The sequence below is a fragment of the Haliotis rubra genome, unplaced genomic scaffold (genome assembly GCF_003918875.1).
Source record: "Haliotis rubra isolate DU_JTF1 unplaced genomic scaffold, ASM391887v1 Scf12, whole genome shotgun sequence".
In the NCBI taxonomy this organism is placed as follows: domain Eukaryota; kingdom Metazoa; phylum Mollusca; class Gastropoda; order Lepetellida; family Haliotidae; genus Haliotis; species Haliotis rubra.
The window spans coordinates 2,307,101-2,322,252 of record NW_025765114.1 but is presented as its reverse complement, the minus strand read 5'-3'; the positions used below and the strand labels follow the sequence as shown (position 1 = coordinate 2,322,252).

The 15,152-nt window shown below is 37.6% G+C and overlaps 1 protein-coding gene across 1 annotated transcript in view; it reads right to left on the bottom strand.

Annotated features, from left to right (window-relative positions):
• The window catches only part of LOC124262485 (uncharacterized protein KIAA0513-like), a 102,860-nt gene that overhangs the window by 29,056 nt on the left and 58,652 nt on the right, over positions 1-15,152 (bottom strand). The window contains 2 exon segments of the mRNA XM_046696994.1: positions 6,689-6,833; positions 9,711-9,755. Of these exon segments, the coding sequence (XP_046552950.1) occupies positions 6,689-6,833; positions 9,711-9,755 (190 nt within the window).

The following is a 15,152-nucleotide window of genomic DNA, read 5'->3' as shown; positions in this document are numbered from 1 at the left end:
GCTGTGATATTGTTAGAATATTGCTAAAAGCGGCATAAAACTAAACTCAGTCATTCACTCACTCTTTTCCAATCAGTCAAGCATCATCTATACTGACAATAGTCCTCCTTGTATTGGCTTCACTACATAAAGGATGATGTTTCTCCTGATATTGATTTGTAGGCTGGGAAAGTTATCAGTTGATACTACAACTATTAAATATTGAAAACATGCATTAATTCTCTAGCCCCACTTTTCACGAAATTGTTCAATATGTCATTGTATTAGTGGATATTTCCTCTTTGGATGGAAGAATCTGATAGCATTAATGAGTGTTCCAGCTATAGACCTGGGCCTAGATTTTCGAAGCTCTCTTAGTGCTAAGATAGTCGTAAGTTAATGTTAATGATGGCACTTACGACTATCTTAGCACTAAGAGAGCTAGGCCCTGTGGCATTAACTACAAACAATCAGCAAGGTTTGGCATTAAGGAATATTGCAAACAATTTGCATTTTATTTGTAATATTTGACTATTTGCAGGTGACACATCTCCATATGTAGTTATTGATGACCCTAATAAAATAATGACCTTGATAAAATTTCAAACTGGTTCATGAAATGGAAGGTCTTAATTATAACAAAACAGCATCAATACAGTTCAACAGAAACGTCAATGCAGAACCATACCTGATCTACTTATATACTCCATGACATCTACAATAAAACTAAGAAAGCAAATGATCTACTCTACTGTTTAAGATGTCTAAAATATCATCTATCTCGTGAAAGGCTAATTGTTGACTATAAACCCCATATTTTGTACAACGTGGCTCAATGAATTCCACTATTTATTCCACAGGTAGAAATGATCATTCATAAGTTATAGTTTTACACTTAATAGTTTGAAACTTTGAATTTTCTCTTAAATCATAATTGTTAGTGTGAGTTCAGGTTAGAGATTATGAACATAGTCTGGTACAAGATTATGTTTCATTGTATAAAATGTAGTCAACTTATTTACATATATCTTTTCATTTAGTGGGTTTCATTATAAACCTTGTTATGTCTTGCTCCTTGAACTGCATTGCATATTGTTGGCATCAAGGTTTAGTTTTTCAAGAAAAACAGATTGTTCATGGGTGCAATTGTCCTCAATATGACAACAGAACTTTGGTAAAATACAGATGCCTTAATTACTGCATATAAATAGATCTCCTAGATAAGACGAGGTCCTACCTTGACATTCAACATCAGTATCAACATGGTAGGTTCTGTACTTACACCCAACTACCAACCTTTGTTCATGTTCTCCTAGATAAGACGAGGTCCTACCTTGACATTCAACATCAGTATCAACATGGTAGGTTCTGTACTTACACCCAACTACCAACCTTTGTTCATGTTCTCCTAGATAAGACGAGGTCCTACCTTGACATTCAACATCAGTATCATCATGGTAGGTTCTGTACTTACACCCAACTACCAACCTTTGTTCATGTTCTCCTAGATAAGACGAGGTCCTACCTTGACATTCAACATCAGTATCAACATGGTAGGTTCTGTACTTACACCCAACTACCAACCTTTGTTCATGTTCTCCTAGATAAGACGAGGTCCTACCTTGACATTCAACATCAGTATCAACATGGTAGGTTCTGTACTTACACCCAACTACCAACCTTTGTTCATGTTCTCCTAGATAAGACGAGGTCCTACCTTGACATTCAACATCAGTATCAACATGGTAGGTTCTGTACTTACACCCAACTACCAACCTTTGTTCATGTTCTCCTAGATAAGACGAGGTCCTACCTTGACATTCAACATCAGTATCAACATGGTAGGTTCTGTACTTACACCCAACTACCAACCTTTGTTCATGTTCTCCTAGATAAGACGAGGTCCTACCTTGACATTCAACATCAGTATCAACATGGTAGGTTCTGTACTTACACCCAACTACCAACCTTTGTTCATGTTCTCCTAGATAAGACGAGGTCCTACCTTGACATTCAACATCAGTATCAACATGGTAGGTTCTGTACTTACACCCAACTACCAACCTTTGTTCATGTTCTCATCATGATCAGTCAGTAGTTTTAAAAATGCTTTATGTAGTTCCACCATGGACGATATTTCTACCTTAACTTCAGTCCATGAATGTGCCAGATTATACATTGTCACATAACTCTCTGCTGTCGTTGTCTAAATGCCGATAAATTCCACAGACACATTACCAACAGTCCTTGGTTAGCCAATGGAAACTGTTATTCACTATTTCTTTTATTGCAATGACTATTCTGAGTTGAGACACAATTCATACTTTTACAAACCAGCATACACCATCACCTTTCCACTGATAGTTCACAAAATCTATTGAAATCTGTTCACATTTACTTTATGAAATCAGGCCGATTTGAAATAGTATGCAATGGCCATTAGAAGGACTAATTAACAATATCTATGCATTATCTTGGCCCAATCATAATAAGAATAAATATCCTGACTTATTTCTCCTGTGTACATTTCGTATTCTGTGTGTTCCAGAGAAGTCTTAACATAAGATATTTATAGCTTGTTACTAATACGTTCATGAAACATTTCATGAAATAAATATGTTTAAATCATGTCCAATGCAATTTCCTGTCTTGATGTGTACAAAATGTTTTTCTTTTTTAAGGGAATACTTTACTTGCCTTTGCCTGTATTTATGATCAGTGCCACTGTTGGGGCAGGATGTACTCACATTGTTGCAAACAGAATATGTCAGACTAACATTCTACAACCCTGGTGTGCTACTATGTCAGACAAACTTTCTCTTGAGTACAATAGCACTGTCAACATCCTAAGAAGAGCAACAAAGCAACATTCAATCAGGTTCAGTGCATAATTCTTCAAAGAAATACTGGAAATTGAAAACAAACTAGGGGCACACAAGCTTTACAGGAGAGATAGACTGCCTGCTCAAGACATGCTGGAACAGCTATTGATCTCTGATTACAGATATCCTAGCTGAAATGTTGTCAAGTGATAAAACACCGCAAACACTGGAGCCCCTTCGATTTTCATGTGCTCTAAAATCTGCCGCACTCCAAGTAACATGGCTCATAGTGAACACACTATTTCTTCATTTCAACCTATTTATAAGCTGATGTCTCCAATATTATTTTAGTTCCATGGTATTTTAGGCTGATGTGATCCACTGATTGATGACTAGAGGGGTATATATCCTACATATCTGTTCAGTGTTAATGATTTCTGTTCATGTTGATTCAAGAGAACAAGGGAGGAGGGTCATGAATATATGCAACTGAAAGAGGAGGCGTTATCATATTTTATCACGACTATGGGGGGTGTCATAAAATTTTACACAGTTATACTTTATTAAACACAAAGTCATACATTTGAACATTACATAGACACTTCTCATTTATTTTTGGAAGTGGAACCATGAAAAAACTGTCACATGTATTTGAGGAGGGTGAATAAAACAAATCTATATAAATTGGTGGGGGCAGGGGGAAACACTGACTGAAAGTTATTTCTCTTTATTTTAAGGATCAGACTGCAAAACATATTGCTTAACACTGTTAATCTGTTTCACAAGTAGTGGTAAAACAAGGCACAGCCACAGTGACAACAATTTCTAGAAGTCCCCAGAAATCATTACACATTCCAAGATACATTTCCAGCGTCATTACCTTCAGTTTGCTATAATGCTTGCATATGTTTTTTAAGAAGATAGAGGCGATATGCAAGACAGGGTAACACTGATACATAATCCTGCCATATGGAACTAATCTGTATGGACATACTAATGTTTAAAGGCTGGTTTTAAACTGGTTCCTAGACAGCTTGATAAATGCCACCCTATTTCACTGTATGTCATACATCATGTACATTATTTAATTTTAACAGTGGAATGCAGTTCACGGGGAACCACCTATCAACATTATTAATTCACACCTGATTTCTTTACCTGTTATATGGGGAGGGAGGGACATGCTTGACATATGTAACAGTTTACATATTTTGTAATGTATTATCTTGGAGCAAAGCCTTTTTCACAGAGTAATTTGATCAGTACTGCAAGGACAAATGGTCGATCCATCATCAAACATCCTAAAAAACTCAAATGCCATTCCTAAGTGAAATCAGCATGGGTAAATGTGATCTTGCTGCCAAGGCTACCAGCTGCAACATGCTGACATCCATCCCCTGTATCAGCTGAAATGCCAACACAGTGTGAGGACCTGTCAGGGGCGACAGCTACAAGATATCCACCACTCCATGGGGACACCTACAATGAGGACTTAATGGACTCACAGATCTGAAAGGCACTCGTTATGGCGCTGTGCTGCACAGAGGACGTGGAATAGATTCAATCTTTCAGTAAACCTAATTCTGTACAACAGTTTCATCATCTTCAACATCAAAATGAAACACTTGGGGGAGTCAAATACATGAGCTCTTTCAAGAAGGAATACAGGGAGTTAGTATTTGCCATTCACACATGTTATGTCACCCTTAGCCACAGACTCTCAACTCCAGTGTGGCTGTGTATGTCAAACCAACACACTGGGTGCAGGTCAAACCATAGTTCATAATGATTTCCCACTGTCAGCTTCACCTTATATTTTTCTATTAAGTCAACTGTAGCAAATAAATTCTGAAAATGAATCTTGCATACCTATAAAGCCTCAATTCACCAAATGTACAGTGTTGAGAATGTGATTACATAAACACATGAAGCACATGTTCATCAGTATGTAATTACTCTCATGAAAGAATGTGAAGTGTATACTTACTCTCATGAAAGAATGTGAAGCACAGGTTCATCAGTGTGTACTTACTCTCATGAAAGAATGTGAAATGTGTACTTACTCTCATGAATGAATGTGAAATGTGTACTTACTCTCATGAAAGAATGTAAAGTGTGTACTTACTCTCATGAAAGAATGTGAAGCACATGTTCATCAGTGTGTACTTACTCTCATGAAAGAATGTGAAATGTGTACTTACTCTCATGAAAGAATGTGAAATGTGTACTTACTCTCATGAATGAATGTGAAGCACATGTTCATCAGTGTGTACTCACTCTCATGAACGAATGTGAAATGAGTACTTACTCTCATGAAAGAGTGTGAAGTGTGTACTTACTCTCATGAAAGAATGTGAAATGTGTACTTACTCTCATGAAAGAATGTGAAATGTGTACTTACTCTCATGAAAGAATGTGAAATGTGTACTTACTCTCATGAAAGAATGTGAAATGTGTACTTACTCTCATGAAAGAATGTGAAATGTGTACTTACTCTCATGAAATAATGTGAAATGTGTACTTACTCTCATGAAAGAATGTGAAATGTGTACTTACTCTCATGAAAGAATGTAAAATGTGTACTTACTCTCATGAAAGAATGTGAAATGTGTACTTACTCTCATGAAAGAATGTGAAATGTGTACTTACTCTCATGAAATAATGTGAAATGTGTACTTACTCTCATGTACTTCCTCATGAAAGAATGTGAAATGTGTACTTAAAAGAATGTGAAATGTGTACTTACTCTCATGAAAGAATGTGAAGTGTGTACTTACTCTCATGAAAGAATGTGAAATGGGTACTTACTCTCATGAAAGAATGTGAAATGTATACTTACTCTCATGAAAGAATGTGAAATGGTACTTACCCTCATGAAAGAATGTGAAATGTGTACTTACTCTCATGAAAGAATGTGAAATGTGTACTTACTCTCATGAAAGAATGTGAAATGTGTACTTACTCTCATGAAATAATGTGAAATGTGTACTTACTCTCATGAAAGAATGTGAAATGGGTACTTACTCTCATGAAATAATGTGAAATGTGTACTTACTCTCATAAAAGAATGTGAAATGAAACTCTGTGAAATGTACTTACTTACTCTCATGAAAGAATGTGAAGCACATGTTCATCAGTGTGTACTTACTCTCATGAAAGAATGTGAAATGTGTACTTACTCTCATGAAAGAATGTGAAATGTGTACTTACTCTCATGAAAGAATGTGAAATGTGTACTTACTCTCATGAACTCTCATGAGAAAGAATGTGAAATGTGTACTTACTCTCATGAAAGAATGTGAAATGGGTACTTACTCTCATGAAAGAATGTGAAATGGGTACTTACTCTCATGAAAGAATGTGAAATGGGTACTTACTCTCATGAAAGAATGTGAAATGTGTACTTACTCTCATAAAAGAATGTGAAATGTGTACTTACTCCCATGAAAGAATGTGAAGCACATGTTCATCAGTGTGTACTTACTCTCATGAAAGAATGTGAAATGTGTACTTACTCTCATGAAAGAATGTGAAATGTGTACTTACTCTCATGAAAGAATGTGAAATGTGTACTTACTCTCATGAACGAATGTGAAATGTGTACTTACTCTCATGAAAGAATGTGAAATGTGTACTTACTCTCATGAAAGAATGTGAAATGTGTACTTACTCTCATGAAAGAATGAGAAATGTGTACTTACCCTCATGAACGAATGTGAAATGTGTACTTACTCTCATGAAAGAATGTGAAATGTGTACTTTCTCTCATGAAAGAATGTGAAATGAGTACTTACTCTCATGAAAGAATGTGAAATGTGTACTTACTCTCATGAAAGAATGTGAAATGTGTACTTACTCTCATGAAAGAATGTGAAATGTGTACTTACTCTCATGAAAGAATGTGAAGCACATGTTCATCAGTGTTTTTGCTGGGGAGAAGTCTTCTGCTTCGTTGCACTCAAACAGGCACACTGCAAAGAACTGAACCATCCGGAAAAATATCTGCTCGTCAACCTTCTTGTTGTGGACTCTCTGGAAGACAGATCAGAATGTGAACAAATAAATAACATATGCATTCAACAATTTCTTAACATATTTGTTTCTTTACAAATAATCCATTTCAGAAATATTTTGCCAACACACTCAATTTTGCTTTCTATGGATTGTTTTATACCCGACACACACTTTCACTCACACAGATTTATCCCCAATATTTCACTTCTACTGGGAATTTGACCAATGCTGCTGTTCTTCCCACACCTGGAGATCAGGCTTGTTTCAGATAGGAGAGGGACACATCCCTTCTCTGTACTATTTTTACGAAATCCTGAGAAAACCATTCCTCTCTTGCATGACGCAGTGATATTGCAGTGTGATATTGCTGTGTGATATTGCAGACTGATACAACAGTGAATTTGGATCAGACATTTTTTACACTGTAAACACCACTGGCATCTGGACAGGAAAAGTGGATTTGTTGAGGATGGTACACCACATGCTGACTGAGCATACAGATCAGCTACATGCAGACAATTTCTAATTGTCCGGTCAGAAACTTCAACTCAAGTGGCCTGATGCAAGTGAACATTGACTTGATTGTCTGTTTGGGTTCACAATAATCCCAAAGCCAGGTTTCACAATAATCAATCCAGGACTTGTGTGGTTGACCTAGGGCGCAATGTGCATCATCATTAACATTTTAAACTGGCAGAAACCTGTTCCAGAGTCTCACTCACAGACTTAGACACACTGAACATATTAACTACCTCTCAATCAGCTCCAACAGCTTGAAGCTTGCCAATAGCCTTTCCGCAACCCCAATCCGATCACAAATACTGCAGTACTAACAGCAATCATAACCAATTTCTTACTCTGACATTTCAACATATAACACTGCAGAAATTCTGCCAGTAAATGAGAATGTTGCTGTAGGCTGTAGTCTGCAGTATCACAGCAGCCTGGTATGGATGTTGGAATTGATGCTGATAATGGAATGCTGCTGAGGATCCAATCTTTCAGTTGAAGCTGATCTGGAACTCAAATCCATGACCAGTCTGGGACATATGCAACAAAGGGCACACATCTACACAGCCTGTTGTGCTGGGCCACTTCTGTCCTCAACTTGTGCAAATTTGGCAGCACACTGAACAAGAGATCAAGGAGTTTTTGTTTTCTCTACTGATCACCGTACTATCCCTCCAGTCAGTGGCACCACCAGTCACACTCTTCAGCTCTAGCTATTTCACCTAAGCACAATTCAAGGGGACCTTCATTAAGATACTGGCATGTCTAGCGGCATACTACCACTGCAACAAGGCAGAGCAGAGCAGAGCAGAGCAGAGCAGAGCAGAGCAGAGCAGAGCAGTGCAGAGCATCTTCCACAGATGCTCCCTTCTTCATTACACAGTTTTAGTACTTATCACTTCATCAACATTTGTCAAAAGATCACAACGCTCAGTCAACGAGATGAGAATTGGAGAAAGTGCACACACACTTGGTACAGCTATTGACAGTTTTCAAGAAAGTCCTTGTCATGGCACGTTTAGTGCTTATTCAGCATCATAAAAGCATTTGTCATGATATCATTTGCTAACAAAGTCTTTAGAGATATGAGAGAGGGCAATCGAATTATTGTCTCATATTCTTCAGAACATACATATAACATACTGATACTAACTGTAGATGATTGTATTCAAGTCTTGACTGCTTTACTATAATCACATACAGGTTGGTGAGTAACACATTTTACGTAAAACAAAGATCCTGCCACAACCAACTGATTTTCCATCCCAAGGAGATAAAAAACACATTATTTCCTTACATAAGTAACTAAACAGTTAATCTATATCAATGCCAATCACAATGAGAACAATGGACATGATACTATGTTATTATTACTACACTCACACATCAGTGAACATCAGTTAGTGGGGATGACAGTCAGCTCAATGCTCAGTGTATCAACTATGTCATGTCAACTGTAGCAGCCTTTGCAGAACCAATTCCATAGAATGAAGATGTAAGCTGCCTAAACTAATCATTGGCTCAGTCTGGATCTATACATTATTTTCTGAATAATCTCACCTTTAATTAAAAATATTATATGTCAGTAAAGAATAATACCAAGTCTTGACTATACAGAGAAACCAATTCCCTTTGTTGTAAAGGGAAAAACATGTGTGGACATTGTGAGTGCATCACTGAACAGCAACTTGAAACAATTTAGACAAAGAACCTTACTGTCATTTATCAAAACGACAGTGGTGAAACAGAAATGAAATCTTATTTTTTACAGCATGTGACAAAAGATTGCTTGCATCCTTTCCACAGATCTCTTATGAAGAACTATGTGCTTTTAAGATAGTGATGTCATTTAAATAATCAACTTCTACAGAGATGTGAGTTTCAGAGGTTTAAGCAAATTAGAGCACAAAAGATGTACCTGATCTCATATTGAATTAGAATTGCTATTTAGAATTCTTTAAAACTGTATGGTCATGTCAAGTTTTTGCCCACTAGACTTGTGATAGTGAGAAACTCTAAAATACTCCTCACAATGCATGAGTTACAGTGATGTAGGTTTGATATAACCACATTTGTGCTTTGTCTCCACAAACAAGCTGTATTTTAAACTGAACAATAAGATAATGCATTTAGCCAGAAGTTTGGATTACTTGCATTGGTTAATGTCAATATGTTTATTATTGATTAATGTCAATATATTTAGACTAGCACTGTAGTGGTGTTTACAACTGATATTTTAATGTCATGGGCCTATTGACATCAGGCCAACGGCAATCACAATGGATCGATAGTTTGATCATTAAACCACTACTCAAAACACACTCTATCCCTATTTGATAGCTGAATTGTGCCCAGGCTTCACATGAAACTGAGTTAAAAGCCTACCTGTGAATTGACATATCTTGCAAACCACAGTCTCCCCGGTGCATGCTGAAATAAAAGAAAAATGTTTATTAACATAATCAAATCAATTTTCACTCTCAACTTCTACAACTTCCCACAGGATGTCTGCTAATCAGGTTCCAATTCCATTATAATCAAAGCAAGTTTTTTCTGGTGTGGGATTGACAGACCTATATAGAAGGTCTAGACAGTACTGGCTGATAGTGGGATGAAGTCATTACCAAGGTCCTAATGTCACCTTCCTATTTCAGGTCCTTGGTGTCGATATCTGCTAATCACTACTCTGGCAGATTGCTAGAAGGTCATCGTTCCTGCTCATAATGGGATTAATTCTTCTAAAGGGAAAATCTTGTGCTATATATCATATCATTGTGGGCCATGAAGAGATTGGTTGAAAAATGTATCTTACAACATCAGTCTTGGTGCTGATTATGTTGAGGGTACACCAGTGGTGATGATGTTGATGTTGATATTGATGTTAAGTACAACAATAGTAATGAGAATGACGATGATTATGATGATGATGATGATGATGATGATGATGATGATGATGGCGATGATGAAGAGTACGCCAGTGGAGATGTTTAGACCAACAGTTCTATTGTAGATAAGAATGCTACTAAATCATGAAGCAGAGTCCAGTACAAATAACACACAAAATTTAAAACAGATATTTGTTTAGAAATGGGAAACCACTGCTCAAAGCAATGCCTCAAACCCCAGGCTGACAAAATACACTACTAACAGACACCAGAGAAAATCATCTTTCATAATTTCCATCTCCCATTAGGTCCTTCTTACACTGGAAGCCTGTGGCAAAGGAATTATATAAAGATTTATGGAAAATGCCCTAAGAAAATCAATTTCTGTCATAATTTCCCAATAAATCAGCTAAAATATCCCCAGAGCTGACAATGTCTCCATACTCTCAGTTTAGCTGACTTGCTGTTATTTAACAGTTTGTAAACAAAGCTAGATAGTAAATCGATTCAAAATTGCAACATTTTTAAATCTCTCCTGGTTGTGATAAAGAAGCTAACACAGAACTTTAAAACTTGATTCATACATTGCTCTTGATTAAAACATAATTCAAAAGAAAACCCCTTAACCTAAGATTAAAATGCTCTTCACCCTCCATGTGAAGTAAACGGAATGACCTTCTGTTACATTTTCAATTATATTTTCAAAATCCAAATAAAATTGACAGATGATCAAAGAATGACCTACAGTTAAGATAAGGAATGAGCTCTGGTGATGATAGATGGAATGAGCTCTGGTGATAATATATGGAATGAGCTCTGGTGATGATAGATGGAATGAGCTCTGGTGATGATAGATGGAATGAGCTCTGGTGATGATAGATGGAATGAGCTCTGGTGATGATAGATGGAATGAGCTCTGGTGATGATAGATGGAATGAGCTCTGGTGATGATAGATGGAATGAGCTCTGGTGATGATAGATGGAATGAGCTCTGGTGATGATAGATGGAATGAGCTCTGGTGATGATAGATGGAATGAGCTCTGGTGATGATAGATGGAATGAGCTCTGGTGATGATAGATGGAATGAGCTCTGGTGATGATAGATGGAATGAGCTCTGGTGATGATAGATGGAATGAGCTCTGGTGATGATAGATGGAATGAGCTCTAGTGATGATAGATGGAATGAGCTCTGGTGATGATAGATGGAATGAGCTCTGGTGATGATAGATGGAATGAGCTCTGGTGATGATAGATGGAATGAGCTCTGGTGATGATAGATGGAATGAGCTCTGGTGATGATAGATTGAATGAGCTCTGGTGATGATATATGGAATGAGCTCTGGTGATGATAGATGGAATGAGCTCTGGTGATGATAGATGGAATGAGCTCTGGTGATGAAAGATGGAATGAGCCATGGGGATGATATATGGAATGAGCCCTGGTGATGATAGATGGAATGAGCTCTGGTGATGATAGATGGAATGAGCTCTGGGGATGATATATGGAATGAGCTCTGGTGATGATATATGGAATGAGCTCTGGTGATGATAGATGGAATGAGCACTGGGGATGATATATGGAATGAGCCATGGGGATGATATATGGAATGAGCTCTGATGATGATAGATGGAATGAGCTCTGGTGATGAAATAAGAAATGAAATCAGGTGATGATATATGGAATGAGCCATAGGGATGATATATGGAATGAGCTCTGGTGATGATATATGGAATGAGCTCTGGGGATGATATAAGGAATGAGCTCTGGGGATGATATAAGGAATGAGCTCTGGGGATGATATATGGAATGAGCTCTGGGGATGATATAAGGAATGAGCTCTGGGGATGATATATGGAATGAGCCATGGGGATGATATATGGAATGAGCTCTGGTGATGATAGATGGAATGAGCTCTGGTAATGAAATAAGAAATGAAATCAGGTGATGATATATGGAATGAGCCATGGTGATAATATATGGAATGAGCCCTGGTGATGATATATGGAATGAGCTCTGGTGATGATAGATGGAATGAGCTCTGGTGATGAAATAAGGAATGAGCTCTTGGGATGATATAAGGAATGAGCTCTGGGGATGATATATGGAATGAGCACTGGGGATGATATATGGAATGAACTCTGGGGATGAAATAAGAAATAAAATCAGGTGATGATATATGGAATGAGCCCTGGTGATAATATATGGAATGAGCACTGGGGATGATATAAGGAATGAGCCATGGGGATGATATATGGAATGAGCTCTGGGGATGAAATAAGAAATGAAATCAGGTGATATATGGAATTAGCTCTGGTGATGATAGATGGAATGAGCTCTGGTGGTGAAATAAGAAATGAAATCAGGTGATGATATATGGAATGAGCCCTGGTGATAATATATGGAATGAGCCATGGGGATGATATAAGGAATGAGCCATGGGGATGATATATGGAATGAGTTCTGGTGATGATAGATGGAATGAGCTCTGGTGATGAAATAAGAAATGAAATCAGGTGATGATATATGGAATGAGCCCTGGTGATAATATATGGAATGAGCCATGGGGATGATATAAGGAATGAGCCATGGGGATGATATAAGGAATGAGCCATGGGGATGATATAAGGAATGAGCTTTGGTGATGATAGATGGAATGAGCTCTGGTGATGAAATAAGAAATGAAATCAGGTGATGATATATGGAATGAGCCATAGGGATGATATATGGAATGAGCTTTGGTGATGATAGATGGAATGAGCCAGGGGATGATATATGGAATGAGCTTTGGAGATGATAGATGGAATGAGCTCTGGTGATGAAATAAGAAATGAAATCAGGTGATGATATATGGAATGAGCCAGGGGATGATATATGGAATGAGCTTTGGTGATGATAGATGGAATGAGCTCTGGTGATGAAATAAGAAATGAAATCAGGTGATAATATATGGAATGGGCCAGGGTATGATATATGGAATGAGCTCTGGGGATGATATTAGGAATAAGCAATATGGATGATATATGGAATGAGCCCTGGTGATGATATATGGAATGAGCTCTGGGGATGATATAAGGAATGAGCTCTGGGGATGATGTAAGGAATGAGCTCTGGGGATGATGTAAGGAATGAGCTCTGGGGATGATGTAATAGATAACTTTGGTGATAATATAAGGAATGAGCTCTGGGGATGATGTAAGGAATGAGCTCTGGGGATGATGTAAGGAATGAGCTCTGGGGATGATGTAATAGATAACTTTGGTGATAATATAAGGAATGAGCTCTGAGGATGATGTAAGGAATGAGCTCTGGGGATGATGTAAGGAATGAGCTCTGGGGATGATGTAATAGATCTGGTGATAATATAAGGAATGAGCTCTGGGGATGATGTAAGGAATGAGCTCTGGGGATGATGTAAGGAATGAGCTCTGGGGATGATGTAATAGATAACTTTGGTGATAATATAAGGAATGAGCCCTGGTGATGATAAATAAAAACTCCTGTAAGAAAAAGAAGGTGTTCTGTAGTCAATGAACATATCCAACCTTTCCTTACTAAGGTGACTAAAGTAACAAAATGTGAATACTATGAACAAACATTAAGAACCACATCCTCAGTAAAAAAATCATCATCTTTGATCCAGCATTACTGTCCCTTCCATAGAAGGTTGGTCTTAAAGCAGATTATAATCCTCATATGACACAGTTCTCACAAAGGCGGGATTACAAACGGTGACCTACTGACATTACAACACTGATTATGTGCACTTAAAGGCCGGAATCCATTAAGGAACCAAATACTGACAGCTGCAGAGACTATTTGAGAGAATGATAAAATTTGACCTGTCATATACATTGAAGAAAGTGTGCTGGGTATTGATTTGGAAGAAAGTGATGTGTCCAGCACATGCCTGTTGATGCTGCTGGTGGAGGTGACTCAGAGTCTGTATCTCCAGGAAGGAACATGGGTAAAATGTAGGGAAGGTCACAGATTAATCATAACAACTTCCTATCTTTGAACACATGCACCGCGATCAGATGGGCAAGAGTACAATGAACACTGGCAGGAAATATCACATGGTGGGATTACAGTTGGTTTGACATACCCAGTTATTAACTAGTTTCCATTCAAACTCTATTTGCCAAGAAAGCCTCTATTAAGCATTTACGAAAATGCAGTGGTCAGGTCTGATTGGGGGCCAAATCGAAAGAACAGGTAAACATATCTTTTGTTAAACATAAAAGAAAGATATTATGTACATATTATTTTATTATGCCTCAGTCTGAAAGTCTAGCTAGGTTATAGATATGCATTTTTTTACATAATGTTGAAGCCGGAAGTAAACATTTAAAGTAACCTTACATTTCATCAAGTCATGCTTTGAGACTCATTCATGATATTATACATGATAGTATTTCTATTTTAGCTATATATACCCGCTATGTTATAGTTAACTGCAAGTCAAAAGACAATTCAATGTAATCCCAACATGCACCCTGTATCTGTTGGTCAGACAGTACACTCCATGCCAAGATCAAGAATTGTGGTAATGTCCGTACAATGGACTACGTCTAGCTGGTGATGACCGCTAAGAACACCCTGTGTCAGCAGCAGCAGCAGCAGCTACTGCAGGTAATTGGTTACGGTAACTTACCACAGTGCATCATCAACCAGAGGTATGTTTAGCTGCTTCAGTCAACACACTGGGTTATATCAAGCACATTTCTGCCCATCAAAAGGGGAAAGTAAACTTAATGAATTTATCCGATTATGACATGTACAAGACCCATACATAACAATAGAAAGTAGGTCTGGGAGTTCACTGCATGTTGGTTGAAGGAGTGTGTCGGTTAGTAGGGAAAGTTCACAGCTTGTTGAGTGTGGAGTCTAGCATTGTTCAAAATTACATGGAGGACAGATAAACAAGCAGGTGAATTGGTTA